Source organism: Lycorma delicatula, chromosome 1 (assembly GCF_047948215.1).
Source record: "Lycorma delicatula isolate Av1 chromosome 1, ASM4794821v1, whole genome shotgun sequence".
In the NCBI taxonomy this organism is placed as follows: Eukaryota; Metazoa; Arthropoda; class Insecta; order Hemiptera; family Fulgoridae; genus Lycorma; species Lycorma delicatula.
The window spans coordinates 29,936,053-29,957,048 of NC_134455.1; the positions used below are offsets into that span (position 1 = coordinate 29,936,053).

Below are 20,996 nucleotides of genomic sequence, written 5' to 3' on the forward strand. Positions count from 1 at the left end.
AGTTGAATTTTTAGGCTCAGGATTGGAAGGTTGGACTTTACTTTAAAAAATACAGAATTCAGGCTATCAAAACCAACAAAGATTTTTTTTAAAACTTAAATAATTACTTAGTTTACTGTACAAATACTGATGAACTTATGTTGCAAGTAAGGCAAGTTCATATACCTAAGGAGTGCGGCACCTTTTCATTGATACCTACAAGTATAGCTTAAAAGCATCCTGAAAACATAAGGGAAGACACTCACCTTGTGATGATCCCAATCACCACACTACCCTCTCTGTTCATAGCCCTGATGGGATTTACCGGAGGTCGTCTTTTAGACCTTAAAATCTGATAACACATCACAGTCATCAGTTTGGCATCTGCCAAACTGATGACCAATGCATCCTGGGGAGACATCAAAAATTGGAACAAAAGAAGAGGCTTACATTACAACATGAGAACTCTCTTCCTGTGAGCTGCATTATTATCTCTCCCTCGCCACTCTTCTATGCTCTGACAATCAGTTGTCTGCTGAAATTGAGGAGTGGTGTTTTGTGCTGTGTATGCATTAGTGATATATTTGATTCCAAAGAAAGTGAATATTGTGAAGTCACACATAAGAATCAGTTCTTTGAAGGAATTGCAGAAATTATTCCGTAAAGCAATACTTAATCGTCTCATCCCAGCCAAACGCAGCATTTAGCGATTGGTGAAGAAATGGCACCAAATGGGTTCTGCTGAAATGCACCAAAGGACAAGGCACCATCCGTTCGGACTCCTGAACTTTGTGCACACGTTTCTGAAGTGATGTTTCATAGTCCTCAAAAGACTACCAAAAATCTACGGCAAAAAATCAGGTGAGTAGAACAACCTGCAGATACGTTCTGAAGAGTTTGAGTTGAAACCATACCACATCACAGTTGTGCAACAATTGAAGGAACCAGACAAGGCAAAATGTAAGACTTTTTGTCGCTGATTGTTGAATATGGTTGATTGGATCCATTAAGTTTATCATATCAGAAAAGGCATTGTTTCATTTATCAGGATACATAAATGTCCAGAACAGCAGGTATTGGGCGTCAGTAAATCTACACCAAATACACAAGGTACCATACATGACCACAGATAGGTGTGTGGGGTGCTGTGCTTGCCACGGGTATTATTGGTCCTGCATTTTTCGAGGTCACAGTCAACAAAGATGTCTACCTGACCATCTGGACGTTGCTAAACAGTTGACAGAAAAAGATCATGAGTATTGCTTCTTCCAGCTGGATGGCGTGACCTATTGCACGTCTGATAGGTCACTTCATCGTCTTCATGAACTGTTTACTGTTGAGCAAACAGTTAGTAGAGGCTTATGGCTACCACTTGTCGACATGTGACTTTTATTTATGTAGAATGTTGAAAGGATGAGTGTATCAAAACAATCCACTCACAATCAATGAACTAAAGAAGAATATCAGGACTTGCATTAGCAGTATTATCCCAACAGAACTGACACAGATATAACTGTGTTTGTTTGTTAAACCGGGTACACCAGTGTTTACCTATTGCTGGAGGCCATTGTCAACATTTATTCTGAAGAATAAAACAGGTATGTTAATTCTTAATATAGATCTTATACAGGTTGCTGTAGATGTTGGCAGGGATACTTTTTCTCACTTTGTATAATAAAAACTTATGATATTATGAAAACTGTTTTCGAAAAAGTAAATTTTAAAAAGCATAGATTGAACATATGTGGAAATTTAATAGTAATTGCTCTTTTGTTAGGGATACAGCTAGGGTATAAAAAATACTGTTGTTTAGAGTAGGACAGGTGTATTTGAAGTACTTACTGATGATAATTGTTTAATAATCGAAATAGTCATATCTAGGTTTAGAATTTGTGTATCTGGAGTATAATCTTGTTTTTCAGATGAAAAAATCTTTCTTTAGATGAAAAACATTATTATGAGTCTCTAGTTAAACCAGAAAAAATATTTTTATGGCTCCTTCATATCAAACTGGGATAAATAAAAGATTTTGTAAAAGCTATGAATAAGTACAGTCAAGATTTTTGCAAATAAGGCAGAAATTCCCAAAAGTAGATGAAGCAGAAATTAAAGAAGGGATTTTTTGTTGGCCCATAAATAAGGAACTGGTCAGAGATGAAATGTTTATCTCTGTGCTGACTGATTTAGAACTCACTGCTGGGACAGCTTTTAAAGATACTTGCAAAAATTTTCTGAGTGTCCATAAATAACAAAACATCGGCTGACCCTGGGTTTGACCTGGCTAGAGAGGACTATGGGTTATATGCTTTCCAGTAGGCAGGCCTGGGGAAATTTGGAGAAGCTAGCTACTAGAATATTGAAGATAAAGTCCTGTGACGGTTGGGATCTCGATCGTGTGTAACCGTGCGTGTGTTTAGTTAGGGAGGGCAGCCTCGATCTGGAGAAGACAGTTTGCCGAGGAGACCGTTCTTGATGAGGGATCGGGGACCCCTTGTAGTAGTTTTTGTATAATGATAATTGGAAGCTGGATGCCTTATATAGGAACACTGCTAAAAAACTGGACAGGAAGTAGGGTACTCTAATGACTTGCTAATAGTAATGGCTTACTAATATAATATAAAATAAAGATCCGACCAGCAGCCCAACCTGCCACACCGGTAGGTGGGAAGGGCTGTTACAGTAGAAAGGACACCTCCTACGCTGTTCTATGCTTAATTGAGGGTCCGGCATAAGGGAGTAAGGAAAAGAAAAAAATAATTTCTTAATAAAAGCCCATCCAGCACCATGTATTCATTTTTAGAGGCATACTGACATTGTTAATAATTATTTCATTAGTTTTCAAAGAAAATTATGGCCCTTTTTCCTACATTTCTTCTACTTTCTTTCTTTTAGCCTATAAAATATTATTTTTCTGGATTTCTTGGATATTATAACATTACAATACATATACTTTAATCACATTTTTTATCCTCTTTGTTTTCTTTAACTACTACTTCATAGATTTTGAAATCTTTCCTGTTACTCATTTTCTTAACATAATATGTACATCGTGCATCATTGGCTTCCAAAATTTGTACAAAGCACAATCAAAGTCATCTGTATGAAGAAGTTGTCGCCATACAATCACGCAAAAACTGTGCAGCAAATACTGGGTAGTACGCTTTTACATTTGTTTTTTGTTGACTGTCATTTTGAATTCTATGAAAGGGCACTATAACTATAAAATGCATCTATCCATTTCTCTGACTTTTTTCCGACTACAACATTCAATACTAATGTAAAATTATATCCATTTATATTGTAAAAATAAACAAAAACATAAATTAGTTATCAGTTTTAAATAAATACCTGTGGCTGAACTTAAAACTGCACGTTGTGTTGGATTTCCTAATCCAGATAATAATGTGACAATGACAACCAATTTATGATACAGATCATCAAGGATTTCTTTATCTTTTACATCTTTATCTGTTAACTCCTTCATGATTGGTTCAGTTAATTTTGTTATAGCATGTCTATGATCATATATAATCTTATCTGTAACAGTAAATTTCTGAACTTCAGATTATTTTCAGTTTTTAATTGTTTTAGGTGATCGGTTCATTTGAACAACCCTTCTCAATAAATTAAGACAACAAAAAAACAAATTTTGTTATTTGCTGAGTCACAGAAAGACAGGGAATCAACCCCTGGTACTCTCTGGTATTTTTTATGAAAGTAAATATTTCATTTAAAAATATAGGTGTAATGAAGTATATTTAATTTTTTTTTTTTTGGACATCAGGTGATAATAATATTTAGTTATTTACCCATTAAAATTCAAAATCTAATCAAACATTCTGTGGAGATTACATCACTTTAGTCACATTTACTTCACAAAAAAGAATAAAAGAAGGTATATTACCTCAGGTGATGTTAATAAATCTTGAAGAAGTTGATTGAAAAGTTAATTTACTATTGAAGATTTGATCTTTATTTGTCACTGGTTTTAATATCATTTTAATGATTAAAGATTTTTTTAACATTTTAAATTTGCATAATTGCTAGTGGATTTACCATTAAGTTGGACCAATACTTTCATACTTTTGCATGAAATGCAAACACAGTTTTGTTAAAGTATTTCTATATTTAATACTTTGTTAAACAAAGTGTTTCTCTTATTATTGTAAATATAAAGGTTATTCTGAGCAATTATTTACAAATTATAAAAAGTTCTGAAAACTAGTATTGAAAAGTTAGAATGAAAAATTATCTTCATTACTGCAGTTAATCTTTTATTGAATAGGAGTTGTCTTGGTGCAATTAGTAAATGATATATTTAGAGACAATGCTTTGGTTATATCGTTTTATAAAGAACGGATTTTTTAAAAGCATATCTCATTTAGTTCTTTTAAAAAATTGGAATTTTAATAAGATCAACAATTAAAGCGCGCAATATAATACCGAAAAATATTCCTCATACAGTACAACATAGATCTAAAGTGTCAATGCAGTATACTAAAGACGAAATAAAACCACAATGAAATACAATATTAAAAAAAATTAATTTAAAACCACAAAATTACCATCTGGCATACGCCAAATGATATAAATGGCGAAACACATTATAGTAAAATCAAATTTTGGAATACAGGGGCACGCCTTAAGAGATAGTAAAGCATTCAAGAACATTGTCATATTGCAACTAAAATATTTCGAATGTTAGACCCTAAATTAAATTTCCGACGCATGCCACATAACAGACACAGTTCGCAAGGAATTGGTGTATCGTTAGCTGGCAGTCCCAGTGAACATAAACGGGTACACTGGTCTGGGTCATGAGAGTCCATGAGTGAGTCTAGTACGACATATAATAATTACCTCCTCACGACGGTTATTCCTACATGAACAATTCCACGGTGAATAGGGGCACAGTATTCTTAACTGGACGAAGTTTATTGTTGATGGTACCCATTGATTCACTTTGCCACTCATCACGAACCTCCTCTTAAGAAAACAAACAAGATCGTCAGAAACAACGCGATTAATGAAAGGAGACTGCAAAGAAGCTACTTTTGCCTCACTATCAGCGCGCTCATTGCCTGAAATTACAATATGGCTGGCAGGCAGCAGAACCTCACACTTGTGTTGAGTCACTTCAGAAATAATAGACTGCATCTCACGCACAACAGGGTGTCTAAAGTACATGTCAGTAATCGCCTGCAAGGCATGTATGGAATCGGAACAGGCAAGTAAGTATCGATATGTTGGGGTATGCATATTTAAGGCCTTATTAATATCATACAGCTCCGCGTTGAAAACTCTGGCAATACTGGAAAGGCCAAATGTGTATGTTCTATTACCAAACACAAAACCACAACAAACAAATTATCCTGTGTTTAGAGCTCTGTATAAATTATAGCATCAGGATTCACGCTATTTACAATATTATAAAATCTTTCTTTTAAGTGGCAGGATTAATGTACTTTTTATGATATCGACAAAGACTAAATCAGTGATTTAGAAGAGAAACGCCAAGGGGGGTAATAACATTGAGTAACCGTAAGAACTGGAGGTGATTGTGTATCTAGAGATAAGAAAAGGCGATGAGCTTTGATGCCTAGCGGGGTAGTAGATCTCGGCCGTTCCTGATATCGATTAGGATGCAGGTTGAAGAACACCATATCAAAGTTTGGATGATTTAACTGCGCTTTAATGCGAGCTACAGAGGAGCACATCATTTGGTTTCGTCTATACCAAAGAGATTTTGTTTGATGAGAAGTTGCTGTTTATCAAACACATTAGGCAAGTAGCGGCGGACGCCGTCTCTGTGATGCACAAACTTAGGAGGATTGCTCGGAAGGACTATGGGTTGTCTGGCCGTCAAATGTACATGGTGTACCGAGATGTCTTGGAAAGTATGATCTCTTACGCAGCGCCCGTTTGGGCGCATAGGTTGCATATGAATAGAGTACTTATTCAAAATTTAAGGAGTGACCAGCGCAGAGCCTTAATTGTATGCATTGGTGTTTTTAAGACAACCTCTTACGAGGCGACCACCGTATTGGGAAAGGCTCTCCCAATCGATTTACTAGTGAAAGTTCGGGTAGCCATGTGAAGATTGAGAAGAGGCCGGGAGGCTGAGCTGTTTGGGATGCGGTTTCGGGCCGGGCCAGTACCGGAACGGAACGGTGATCACAATGCACCAGATCTAAAATTCGTTCATTTGCCCATCTCCCGCCTGCGGAAGAGACTGCAGAGCCTCGCGATGGAAGCTAGAATGGAATACCACGACTAAGGGAAGATCCCTGTACAAGTTTATTCCGGATTTGGGGGATGGTATGGCTCGAGTTCGTTTTTAAGGGAACTATGTTAATTTGAATTTTTATCTGTTTCGGTTCCGCCTGGCAGCTGATGAGCTGTGCGTCTGCGGGGAGGTCCAGTCAAATGAACACCTGATGTTTGACTGCCCTGCTCTTGGGGGAAGCCAGAAACCGGGCCACCCTGGAACTTAGATGTAAAGGGGAAAATTGGCCACTCACAAGCGGCGAGTTAATATGGCGAGAGCCGCATTGTCGGACCGTGTGGGAGTTCCTTGATGCGGTTGCTATGTTCAATCGACATCGGTAGTTTACTTAAGGGAAAGACTCCTAACGCACTGCTGTGGGAAACTAACCTTGAGATATGTGGCTGACCACCAGCCAATTAGGACTCCAAGCACATTAGTATGGTGGACAGGTACTTGCTGGCATTCAGCGACCTAGTCATGGCAAAGAATTGCTTTCTAGACAAAGTAAATTTTAATTTATGAATGTCGTATATATGTTTAGTAGTTGACGGGGTGCGCCTACCCATTTTGGTAAATATATGACAAATGAGCGGTTGGACACAAAGAAAACGTCCTTATTTAACGTCCTTATTTCTTTGTGTGTCGGTATCCTCATCTTCGTAATTCGTGAGACCAAGGAAAGTTTCAGATCCTCTGGCAGGTTCGGAAAGTGATTTCACTCCGACCTCGCCGGTGGTCTACATTAGGAACTTTTAAGCTTTGACTGTATCAAGCGGGGTTGCGTTAACGACAGGTGGCCTTGCTCGGAATAACTAAGTCGAACACTCACCTGTTTTGTGATAGGTGATAGATTCTTTCAAACTGCAGCTGTAGTGCCTGGCAGTGCAGTTGGTGTATTTTTCTTTTTAATAAGCGGCAATGGAGCAATCCGGGGGAGATTGCCTTGAGGAAGCCAAGGACTTGGTTACTGGTGACCCCTTCCTGCAGAGAACGTCACTGGGCAGGTCTCCGCTGAGGCCACGGTCCTCTGATAAGGAGGTCACGGAGGTCTCCATGAGAGGGGAGACCCTACCCTCTCGTGCATCGGTGGATTGCACGAAAAATCTGGCCAATACCTCTACATCGTGCTGCGTGGGGAAGACTTCGGTCGGAACAGTGGAGGGCGAGCCAAGGCTGACAGGCAACTCCCTGCGAAGTCGAGGGTGGCGGAGCACAGCGGTGCGGTGGTCGGATCTGCCCCGAGGACTCCAGGACGAAGCCTCATTTGCAGAGGTCTAGCTCGGAATCTGAAGGGATTGGGAGGATAGAGGGTATGCGGTCCACTTGGGCCAAAATATCCTCCTGGAAGGAATCAAGGATATCGGTCGAGTTTTGACAGTTAGTCGACTCGTGCCTTTCTGAGTGTTCCTTGATGGTTTTTGAGATGGCATTGAAACGCGAGGGCCTCCAGAGCGCTAACCGAGCTTTAGATTCGGTCGTTAATCGACTGTCGAGCAAGGTGAACCAGGTGGTGGAAGGAGTCTAGGACTTCAAACCGGTAACGGGGAGGGTTCGTGGCGAGATCCTCACTTCTTTGAAACAGGTGGAGGAGAAGGTGAAAAAGCTTGCCTCCTTCGCTGCAGTAACAGCCGCATCTGGGCCTAAGCGGGTTAGTCCCCTGCCGCCAATTCAGGCGCCGGCTCCCAAGGTTAAGCGGGCCACCGTCAAGGTGGTCCCAGTAACGCTTGGTCCAGAGGCTTCGTCTGCGATGACGGGGCTGACCCAGGAAAAGATTCTGGACCCGTGGAGAGAAAAGTTCCAGATCTCCCGGGTCACAAAAACAAGGGTTCGTGGAGTGGTCCTGGAGGTCGTAAGTGAGCAGAAGTCGAAGCGGCTGCTGAAGGCCGACGTTTCGAAAAGAACGGGCTGAAAGCTCAGTTGCTGGCACCATAAGTCGGGCTGCACACCGGCTGCTGATGTGTAGTGGGTCGCAGTAGGGGCATAACTCGTTGATACCGCCTGAAGTAGGGAAAAAGCGAGACAGCGCAAAACTCTAAAATTGCAGATGTATGTCATTTAATCTGCAATTTTGCATTAGAGACGCGGTGATGATTTGTGGGCAATCGTGGTAGATGAAAAACCGCTACTACTGCAATAGTGCTGGTTTACACTTCCAGAAAAGTTACTTACCGAAGGGATTTGAAAAACATGCTATCTTGGTCGCCTGTCTGGTGACGGGCAGTAGATCTGAGTCCGAGTGTAGGCGGATGAACCCGAGGCGTTCTCTTGTGTGCACGGACGGCTCCATCAGCGTAGAAGTGGGTCCCGGAGGTCAGTGCTTGGGTGGAGTTGCAGCACTACGACGGGCACTATGCACGGGTGTTCCCCTGTCGGTCTGTGCTGTATGGGCAGCGGGGCGGGAAGAGAGTCGACCAACGCAAGGAGTATCGGTACGGATACAACTCTCGTTAAGATCTAGGTCAGAGGAGCTGGAGGTTGCAAGACCAGTGGTGCTCGGGCGTCCTTCTCTCCCCATTCATGATTCGAGCTATAACCTTGGAAGGAGCAGTTGCTGCCATGTTCTGTGGTAATGAGCGGGGTAGTGGCCGGGCGTGCGCACCCAGATGGCGAACTTTGCGTACGTTGAATTCACCTGTCCTATTCTGGTAGGGGCCCCGTGATGTTAGGCGCGTGTACGGTGCACAATTTTCAGGATAATATAGGGCTGGGTCTGACTTCTCTCACATGCAGCCGTCAGGAATTTCTTCAGTTTAGTGACTCGGCACGGGAAACAGTCGTAGGCTGGATCTCGTGTATGGTAGACCGTCGAATATGCGGTGTCCGGGGAAGACACCGCCTAGAACACCCTCACTGACTCCCTGCGCACGCTTTCTAAAAACCCGTGAGTTCAAGGGCAAAAACATAGGAAGTACGCTTTATAAAGTTTTGTCTTTTACTCGCTCTGCGATCAAATTCCATTCTACTGTATTTTATTTTTCAATATCTATACTGTTGCTAACCCAACTAATTCGTGTGCAGTTATGCTGGTGCGTATCAACGCTATGACCGATATAAACTTAGGTTCGGCGGTTGGTGAACCGGCATCCGGGGCCCCGCCTACTAATAGAGTAGTATAATATGTCCGCATACGGCATCAATTCGACCTTTGTCCCCACATCAGAAAGTTGGAACTTTCAAGGGAGACCACTCCTCCACAATTACGTCCAGTTTTTAGTTAAATTTTCACGCTGAAAGAGTGCATTCACTGCAAAATACATATTAAAACACGGGTTTGAAATGACCTCAAAAATTACAACAAAGAACCAATAATTTTGTCAAGGGGTCAAAGGTCAAAGTGATACTGTATGTGGACGTATTTTTTCACGTGTTTTTCAATACATTAAATAATGATTTCTCATCAAAAAAAAAAATCAGCAATGTTTTACTATTATATTCTCATCGAATCCACTCTTTCATTGTGAAAGTTAATTGCAAACAGGTCGATAAAAAAAAACTGGCTGAGTTTTGAACCAGTTCACTACTACACGCTCTTCAACGTCGCTCTAATCCACTCGGCTATAGCAGCTTCACGTTATATTGATTGAAAATCATCTTTAAGTTGCATGTTATCTTTTATATGTAAATATATATACTGTTTTTGTTAACAGCAATACTGTATGATCACTAAAAGTGTCTATGTTATTATATTGGGTGCGTTTGTTTTTATAACACCAGCATCCTATACATCCTTCAGCACTCCGACCCGGTACGCAACGAAAGAGCGTCCTTGCGGCTCGATAATGCATGTGTAAAACAAATTTGTGCATGGTGTTGCATTTGAATGGATCGCGGAAAGGTCAGTTGTCCTGCTTCAAGAGAAGTATCGTAAAAAACAAATTACGGCGCTTAGGTCATTTATTTTTTTTATAACGCGGCTCACGCTGTGGACAGACGCATTCAAAACAGCGACAGCATGCAATCGTGACTATATATTTGTCATGCAAAATCATTACAATTAATACTGAACATTAAGAAACTTATAAAACGTTACGAAACTTCATAAAATTTAACCTTTCACTTTATAAAAGTCAGAATGTAAATAAATCCAATTGTCAGAACAGCACTACCTATCGGATTTAATTCAAACTACTCTCTAAACAAAGTAAACTGTTAAAAATACGAATTTTAATGTAATAACATTAAGCTACGACGCAAGTAACTGATATGCGAAAAAGCAACAAAATAAAGAAATTTCCTAGAATCCGATCGCACCACCAACTACCGGTTCTGACTGATATGCCAAAAATTAAAAAGAAATTTTAAAACGCGATCGCAGCGCTGCCTACCGGATTTAATTGTGAACCTTAACCTCAACAACAACACATAAATAAATAAATAAATTTAAAAAAAAACATTTTCTATCGGATCAAATTGTGAATCTAAACAATTCTCGAATCCCTTTGAACACACACAAACAATTTCATCAAAATCGGTCCAGCCGTTTAGGAGGAGTTCAGTGACATACACACGCACACAAGAAATATATATATAAAGATATAACTCCTGTCTTTTTTATTTTAATTTTTTTCTTTATATATGTGTATATTAGATTTGAACGTGTATTTTTTTAAATATATATTTTTTACATACATAATATGTTTATTTATATATATTTTTCAATTTATATATTGCTGAAAATTATATTATCTAAATAATGACCTCGTTATTCATAATATAAATAAAATATTACATTATAAAAATTAAACATTATTAATCAGAGAGCAAAAAATAATGAAATTCGAACGCGTTAAATTATCAAACGAATCTAATCCTTCTGATCCTAATATAGTATTCTGTTACAAAAATTTATCTAACGAATACGATTTAATTACATTTTTAGATGACATAGAAAATTATATTGAATGTTTGTATACGGAGTACTCTAGCAATGAAATTAATATTAAATTAAATTGTGAATATATAAAAAAGATTATTTTTAAGGCTTCCCCAAGAGAGATTTTTAAAGATTTCAAGTAGGAAAAAATACAACTTTTTGTTAACAATATATTTATATTGATAGCGCTCTTGTCAATTTGACTGAACAGTATTTTAAATTAAAACACAAACTAAAAAAATACATTTCTGTTTCTGATTTGTTGTTGTATATTGAAATTCCAAATAAAAATTATCAGATGGTTCTTCATTAAAAAAATTGTGGAATGTTAGCGATTTTTTTTTGTTTTTTTTTTGTTGTTGTTTGTGGGCGAAAAACGCCTGGGCGTTATCATCGCCCGGTAGTTATTAGTAAAAGGGTAAAATAACTTCGAAATAATAAACCATACAAGGTGTAAACCTATTATTAATCATATAATAAAAATGTACTAATACAAGCCAAGAAGGCAAAATAAAACCCAAAACTAATACCACAGACAAAGTTGATAAAATATAAAAGTTAAAATAATAGAATAAAGAAAGTATAAAAACTTACCTAACTCCGATGGGTTGTGCAAAAATCCCCTCCCCGGATAGTAAAATTAAATACAGAACCAAAAAATCAAATCGAAAATAAAGGTTAAAATTATTAAAAAACTCTCCTTACAGAAAAACGTATATAAGTATATTAAATCCTTTGCAATAACCCAGTACTATGCAAAAAAAACATCTGTTCCAAAATCCCCCAATCATTGCACAAGATATCACGAATGCTGGGTATATTAAACTGACAACGCAACGCCGCATAATATATACAGTCCATGAGAATGTGGTGTACAGTCATGCGGCAGTTGCATCGTGTGCACAGGGGTGGGTCTTCTCCTGACATTAGATATTCGTGTGTGATCCTCGTATGCCCCACACACACACACACACACACACACTCGTAACACCGGGTAGGCCAAACATATAAGTCTGTTCATTGAAAACAAAAGCACAACCAACGTTACCGTCATTTTTCGACCCATCAGTGTATACCACCACGTCTGGGTTCAACTTGGTGAGGAGAAACTGAAACATCTGCTGGAAAACAATAGATGGCGTTGATCGTTTATCATACGTTGTAAGATCAAACGTAAAATTTACATGGTTTATTCTCCACGGGGGAGTCGAGCACGGACATGATGAAAGCACGAGGGAGTGCCAACATTCATACGCTGCAGCAGACGTCGTGTACGGACACTCACAGGCGCAGTACAACGTGGACGGTCCTCATACTTCCTCAAATTAGGAATTTTAAGAGCTGGGTCAAAAGCTGGGTGATTCGGCTGTCCGCTAAGACGGGCAAAATAAGACAACAAAAGCTGGTCTTGTCTATCCCAAAGTGATGGCTTGCCACGTTCTACAAGTAAGCTTGCGATAGGGCTCGATCTAAACGCACCTGTGGCAAGCCGAAGAAAAGAATGATGCACACCGTCCAGCATCTTAAGTACGGTTTGACGTGCTGAAGAATAGGCGACACAACCATAATCCAAACGAGAACGAACAAGGGAGTAGTAAAAACGTAACATACATAACCGATCGGCGCCCCCCAGTTGGTGTTACTAAGGACCCGCACCATATCCAAAATCCAAAAGTTTGGAACACTTTGTCCTCAATTCTCTTATATGTGTGTGTGATCCAGGTAAGACGGCTATCAAAAAGCAAACCCAGAAACCTGACGTAAGTAGAGACAGCAATAAGCTCTCTGTTCAGAAAAACCCTCGGATTAGAAGGGTTCCATAGCCGAGAAAAGACTACACATTTCGTCTTGTCGGGTGAAAATGTGAAACAAGTATAGTTCCTGACCAAGACTCAAGGCGAAATATAGTGTTCTGTATCAGTCGCTCCGCAGTGGGTGTAGAGCGGCTCGCAACGTAAATAACAAAATCATCAACGAAAAGACAACAAGAGACAGGAGCATTTACACAATCGGTAATGCTGTTTATGGCCACAGAAAACAAGGTGGCACTTAATACACTACCTTGAGGTACCCCATTTTCCGAGACGACACTGTCTGAAAGTGAATCGTCTACACGAACATGAAACGTCCGGTGATTAAAGAATCCCCGGATAAAAGCAAGCATATTGCCAGTGATCCCCCACTTCCTAACTGTGTTAAGAATGCCACGTCACCAGGCCGTGTCGTACGCCTTTTTAATATCGAAGAAGATAGCAACGAGGTGTTGGCGGTTCAGGAAGGCGTTTTGTATGGCTGTCTCCATCGACACCAAATGGTCAATGGAAGATCTCCCATGTCGGAAACCATACTGTTCCGAAGAAAGACAGCCATGTTTCTCCAAGTACCATGCAAGCCTGCGGTTCACCATCCTCTCCATTAATTTACACAATACGCTTGTTAAAGAAATAGGGCGGTAGCTTAAGATCGGTTTTCTCTTTACCAGGCTTTAGTACTGGTATAATACATGCTTCTGACCAGCCGGGCGGAAAGACTTGTCCGGAGAATAAACCATTGTAAATATTCAAAAGATGTTGTAGTGCTGAGTCAGGAAGGTGCGAAAGGATACTAAGGCGAACGTTGTCTGGCCCAGGGGAAGTGTCACGCGAGTTCCTAAGTGCGTGCAACAATTCTTTAAGTAAGAATGGAGTGTTCAATTCACCAACCGAAACACCAATATTCAACGCCAATACTTCCATCTGTGCTTTGTACATCTAAAAGTCGTTACTATATGACGAAGTGAGAGACACCGAGCGGAAAGATTTCGCTAAAGCATTTCTATAGCCGAAGATGATGTAAGGAGTTCCCCCTCATCGACGAGACCGAGAATAGACTGCCCTGGCGACCTGAAAATTGCATGAATTTTTCTCCACACAGTAGACGTGGGAGTAGTACGTGAGATGGAGTTAACATACTTCGTCCAAGAATTCCTCTTAGAGGTCAAGAAGATCCGACGGCACACCGCCCTAGCCCTGCGGTACATATCTAGATGTTCAGTTGTAGGTCTATTATTGAATTTGCGTAGTGCTCGCCGTCGATTCCGAATAGCACACTAGCAATCATCATTCCACCACGGAACGGAAGGACGTTTAGGATTACCCGATGTTTGTGGGACATATCTGCTGGCAGTTTCAAGTATTTTGGACGTAAGAGAGGAAAGCTGCTCAAGGACGTTCGAACCGACGTCACACTGCGATTGGAAGGCCGTACGATATCCATCCCAATCCGCCTTTTTAACAATCCACCTCCGTGGCCTTCTCCGAATCTCGTGGTCCACACCAAAACGAATAGCAATTGGTTTATGGTCGCTGCCATGAAAATCATCACAAACAGACCAATCAAAACGAGGGAGTACAGCCGGCGAGCAGATGGAGAGATCGATATTAGACACAGTACCAGATGATAAAGACATGAATGTATGAGATCCATCATTCAGCAAACACAGGTCCAAGTCCTGTCTCACATTATGTACTATATTTCCCCGAGTGGAGCAGAAAGTCGAGCCCCAAGAAACATGGTGGGCATTGAAGTCTCCTACTATTAATGATGGAGATGGTATTTGTGCGAGGAGATTTGAGATATCCAGAGCACTGAACTCAGTGTTCGGTGAGAGATACAGATTGCAGATATGCAACTTGAAGGGGTCAGAGATCTTCACTGCAACAGCAGAAACGAGAGTGGTCAGTCGAATCCTTGTATCCGATACCTCATCGCTCATAAAAATAGCCACTCCACCACTCTCTCTACCGTCCACCTAAGTCAAATCTCTCACAAAAGTATCCCCTGAGTGCGATTGGGTCATGTGGCAGAAGATGAGTTTCCTGGAAACACATGACAATCGGATCATGCAGCTGCGCCAGTACTACAATATCTTCAATGGGGGACTGTGCACCCCGAACATTCCACTGAATAATGTTCATAAAATTAAAATAAAGTAAAAAAATATAAATATAATAATAACAAATAATAAATATAATAAATAATAAATATACTCAGGAAACCATATAGAATTCAGTTGTACGTGATTCTATTTTTTTTTTGTGTTCTTCAACCTAGAAAACTCCGACGCCTTTGGGTCGGGAGGTTCCTCAACCATATCCTCCAGTATATGGGGTGACGGCGGAAGAGATTTATGAGAACGGGATGTCGCTACTGACATCCCAGAGGGGGTGGTCATGCGGGTCACTTTCGTGGGGACCTTGTTAGTTGGCTTACCGCCATCTGTGGTAGCCTCTGCCCGTACCGGCAGCACGTTGGGAGCTGGAACTTTTGTATGGACCACATTGTTGGATTCAGTTATTGCAACGCAGGACTTTTTACCCACCCTTGTCAGCCCGGAAATAGTGGCTCTCGGCAGCACTTTGGGAGCAGGAACTTTTGTACAGACCACACTGCTGGATTCAGTTATTGCGACGCAGGACTTTTCACTCATCCTTGTCAGCCTGGAAATAGTGGCCGTAAGCGAAGTAACCTGATCAGAAAGCATCTGAACGAGTTTCTTAAGTTCCGTGCAGGATCCGCACTGTGGATTATGAACAGGTGAAGCAGTTTGTTTTGACGCAGCAGTGGCGAAGGACATCAGGTTGAACGAGGTTCTGTGAGTTAACTATCTTCCTTTACTCCCTGCGTGCAGCCGGGAAAGATAGTTTCTGCTCAGTACAGATCTTGAGAATCGCCTTCTCTTCCTTAAAGGTTGGGCAATCTCGGGAGCGAGAAGTATGCGAACCATTGCAGTTCGCACATTTTTCTCTTTCCTCGCAGTTAGCGTCACTGTGGCCTTCGGTAGCACATCGAGCACAGATCTCCGACCTCGAGCAAGATGTTGTAGTGTGACCGTACCTTTGGCACCTGAAACACCGCCGTGGGTTGGGAATGAACTGGCGTACCCGAACGGAGAGGTAACCCACTCTAATCCTCTCTGGAGGAACAGGAAGACTGAACGTCAGTATAAGGGACGGCGTTGGTTCTTCTGTCCCGTTCAGCCGTTTCATCATACGTTTCACCTCTACAACATCTTGAGTACTAAGTTCATCAGCAATTTCCCTCAAATTCATTTCCAGAACGTCACCACAAAAAATCACTACTCGGATGGTATTTAGGGTCTTGTGGCATGCCGTACTTACGATTATGTCGCCCCTATTGGTCAGACGAAACAAAGACCGACTCTGCTCGTCGTTGTATGTCTCCACCAGAATTGTCCCATCACGTAATTTTGGGAAGAAAAGCTGCAGAGGCTAGGCCCGTGGGGACGCCAACCACCAAAGTCTTAAAGAACAAGACTCCCCTTTGGGAAGTGTTAGCGATAAAATCATGTAGATACTTATAAATGTTTAACGATTATGAATGCGAAAGTATTGAATGCTATAAAATATCAAGCTGAAAAATATAAAGGAAACGATATTAAATATTATATAGTTGTTGTTGAGATGAAAATAATGTGTAGATAATCATTGCAATTTCTTTGAAGTCAATCTAAATATCAGCACTCGTTATGTCCTAAATGTTTGCGAAAATCAAGCAAATTTGAACGAACAGTATTTAGAGGCTTATGAAAACATTAACGAACCTTTCGAATGGTTTATTCAAATGGGTAGCGGCTGCATTATGAATTAAGTGTTGAGAATGAATCTTTCAGTATCAGAATTCGATCCACTTTACGGGGAAACAATACATATTCACCATTACCGAAAGCTTTATTTAAGAAATAGGCTGTAATAAATATAAAGAATGATGATCAAAATGTTTCTTATGATGTATTCTAGCTCATCTATTCGACAACCGACGAAATCATCGTGTTTCATTCTATAAAAACTTCGAAAATCATTTAAACATGAAAGGAATAGAATATCCTGTTTAGGTAAAAGATATTGATAAATTTGAATCTCAAAATCCAGATATTAGTGTAAACGTGTTATATTATGATATCAAAAATGTTGATGAATCATTTAATTTTAATAATGGATATGTAAAACTTGTTGGTAATAACAATCGAAAAACAGTGGTGTGGTTGATATCATTAACTGATCTTATATTAAATCGATCTCATTATACTCTAATAAACATGAAAAATGGATATAACAGCTTATTTACATTGATGGGTAATATGAATAAAAGTCATAGAAAATGTGAATATTGTCCCTATTTGTACTGTTTTAAATCTCTTACTAGTGAAACGGAGGCGAAAAAAGTCTCCAAAATACATATTGCAGATTGTAAGCAGGGAAAGATTCAGAGAATTAGAATGCCGAAAGAATGTAGGAGAGAAACGTAGCTATGATAATATAGTATCATTCAGAAATTATTCTTCAACTTTAGGCGCACCTTTTGTTATATATGCAGATTTAGAATCGTTTATCATTCCAAATCATATCGCGAATTCTAAACCTGCTACCAGCAATACAATAAAAGCAGACACTCATAAACCGTCTGGACGCTGTTATGTTATAATAGATGAAAACGGTTGTGTTGTACAGTCAAAATTACACAGAGATAGAACAGATGATGATAAGCTAGTTGAAAAGTTTCTCATTGATTTATGTGAAAAATCAATGAATATTTTGAAAATGAATTAACAATAGAAAAGCGTTTACTATGACTGCAGAAGATCAAGAAAGATTTGAAAGACACTAAATGTGTTATATGTGGTAATGAGTTTTACAGTGATGAGAATCGTGTTAAGTCATCATAGTCATACTGGTGGTAAATTTATTGGTCCCGCACATGAAAACTGCAATTTAAATTGTAAACTCATAAAATTTATTCCAATAGTATTTCATAATTTACGCGGTTACGATTCACATCACATCGTATTAGCGATGAATTGAAAGATAAATTTGAAATTTCTTGCCTCGCAAACAATAATGAAAAGCTTATATTTATAACATTCAAAAATAAAATATCATATCGATTTATAGATTCATATGAATTTCTATCTTATAGCCTTGATGAACTAGTACAAATTTTATTTCATAGTTGTGAATTGTCACATAGCATATATATTCTTTAAAACAAATTATTCACAGTTTCAAAGCGATAACAAAATAAAAAAATAGATATGTTAAAACTGTTAATTCAACAAAAAGACGTTTATCCATATACGTATATTACATCGGTATCTTTTTTCAATGAAACACAACTGCCACCCATAGAAGCATGACGATTTAAAGGGACAACACATCTTCGATTCGGATTATAGGCATGGGAAAAACGTTTGGAATCTTTTTAAAATCAACACGCTCGGTGAATACCACAATTTTTATATGAAATTGGATGTCATATTGTTGGCTGATGTATTTGAAAATTTTCGCAATAAAATGATCGAAATAAATAATTTAGATCCGTGTCACTATATATCGGCAGCACATTTATCTTGGTTCGCTACCCTCAAGGCTGCGAAAGTACAATTAGAACTTCTTACAGATCTAGATATGTATTTGCTTTTTGAAAAAGGCATTCGCGGCGACGTGTCAATGATTCCCAATCGTTACGCTACGGCGAACCATCGGAATTACTAGGAAAGTTTCAATAAAGATAAACCAATAAAATTTATTAAATATTACGATTGCTGATCTTTTTACGGACGATGTATGATGGAACCGTTGCCTGTTGACAAATTCAGATGGTATGATGAAAACGAACTTGAATATTTATTCGTAAATCGTCTGAACAATGTGAAAGATGATGCAGAAACGGGTTATATTTTAGAATTTGATTTAGCATATCCTAAACACTTACATGAAACGCTTAGAGATTATCTACGCGCGCCAGAAAATAAAACCCATTCGAAATAATATGATTTCTTCGTTTGTGATGAAACACGTGTAGCATAAAAAAACTATTGTGTACTTTGGAAGATAAACACAAATACGTTTTACATCTCAGAACGAGAAAATTGTATCTTAAACAGGGTATGGTATTGTTGAAAATACATAGAGCCGTTTGTTTTAATCAATATCCACGGTTGAAAGATTATATTGAAAAAAAAATTTCCATGAGTGGTGTAAAACTAAAAATGAGATTGAGAAAAAGGTTTTTAAACTATTAATCAACAGCATGTATGGAAAAGCTATTGAAAATGTAAGAAAGCGAATCGATATGCCTTTGATCAATGACGAATCCAAGATTAAAAAATTAAACGCTAGTCCAAGAGTTAAACATTATTATATTTACGGAAAGAATGTAGTTGGAATATCAATGTTAAAGAAAAATATATACAGAATGTCCCATATAAAACGCAACCCATCAGTCACTCATCCATGAAATTTCAAAAGTAAAGCTTACTCCCCTACTCGTTATTGAAATGGACTCGTCCAACATCTGAACATCGCGGCGACGCAGTAGAACACTACCGATAGTAACGACAATGCAATCATAACGTTCAGTGTACTGCTAGAGACAAGATGGTGTTTTCGCTAGATGAACGTGTTTTCATTGTTGAGTCGTACTTCAGTACGAAATCAGCGGTTGCAGTGCAAGATTTGTTTCTCCATAAGTACCCAGATAAACCAGCTCCTAACAAAACATCAGTATTAAGGTTAGTCGCAAAATTTAGAGAGACCGGTTCTGTTAATAACAAGGAACACAAAAGATCTGCATCAGTGATGAATACAGATACAGTCGCTGAAATCAAAGACCGATTACTCGCCTCGCCAAATAAATCGATCAGACGTTTGTCTGCTGAAATTAATTTGTCTAAATCAACTGTTCATCGGGCGACCAAACGATTACAATTACGACCTTATCGCATTCAAACGGTTCATCAACTTCTTGAGCCCGACAAAGAAAAACGGCTACAATATTTTCAATGGTTCCGTCGATTTCTGTGTGAGGGAATTAATGTTATGGATTCATTATTTTTCACAGATGAAACACGGTTTCATTTGGATGGCTACGTAAACAGCCAAAACAGTAGAATTTGGAGTGCTGAAAATCCCCACGTTTATCACGAAAAACAATTACACCCGCAGAAGTTGGGCGTGTGGTGCGCGATATCGCGGAAGAAAATAATCGGTCCTATTACACCATTATTGTAGAACGATATCAAGATATTTTATTTCAGTTCATTGCACTCTTGGAAGAGGAAGACAGATAGTGCTGGCTACAACATGACGGTGCGACATCGTACTACGCAGGTTCATTTTGTTGAGGAATTCTTTGGTAATCGTGTTATCGGTCGAGGCTTGAGACCACCAAGATCTCCAGATTTGACTGCGGCGGATTTTTTTCTTTGGGGTTACCTCAAAGAAAAAGCCTACAGCAACAAACCACGAACACTTGAACAATTGAAAGTCAATATTGAACAAGCTGTATTAAATATCCAGCCACAAACTTTGAAAAAAGTTGCAAGAAACGCTGTAAAAAGAATTGAAGCTTGTATTCAAGAAGATGGCGGCCACTTCCAACATTTACTCTAAATGTAAGGTAATGGATGGTAATAATAAAGATTACATTTACATTAACTCATGCCTTTTTATTATTTCAATACCTACCAATATAAGGTTGGGTTGCGTTTTATATGGGACGCCCTGTACTTAAACAAATCCATATATGTGGGCTTAGCAGTAACAGATTTAGCAAAATTAATCATGTATGATTACCACTGCAATCATTTTTTACCTAGGTACGGTCATGAAAACATAAAACCTTTAATGACAGATACAGATTCGTTATTATACTCAATTACACCAACAAAAGATGAACATTTTGATGAATTTTGGGGGGATAGCAAACATTTGAATGAAAGAGATCGAAATGTTTACGCATCGAATAAATACGATATAAGTTGTTTAAAAGACGAAATGAATGGTAAATTAATCTATGGATTTGTTGGGTTAATAGCTA

The 20,996-nt window shown here is 39.0% G+C and overlaps 1 protein-coding gene across 1 annotated transcript in view; it reads right to left on the reverse strand.

Moving 5' to 3' along the window:
- Positions 1-16,210, reverse strand: part of LOC142317459 (cilia- and flagella-associated protein 206) — a 102,973-nt gene extending 86,763 nt beyond the window's left edge. The window contains exons 1-2 of the mRNA XM_075354026.1: positions 16,153-16,210; positions 3,328-3,516 (exon numbers count right to left, since the gene is read on the reverse strand). Coding sequence (XP_075210141.1) covers positions 3,328-3,516; positions 16,153-16,210 — 247 coding nt within the window. The remainder of the gene's footprint in view (positions 1-3,327; positions 3,517-16,152) is intronic.
- Positions 16,211-20,996: the final 4,786 nt, after the last annotated feature.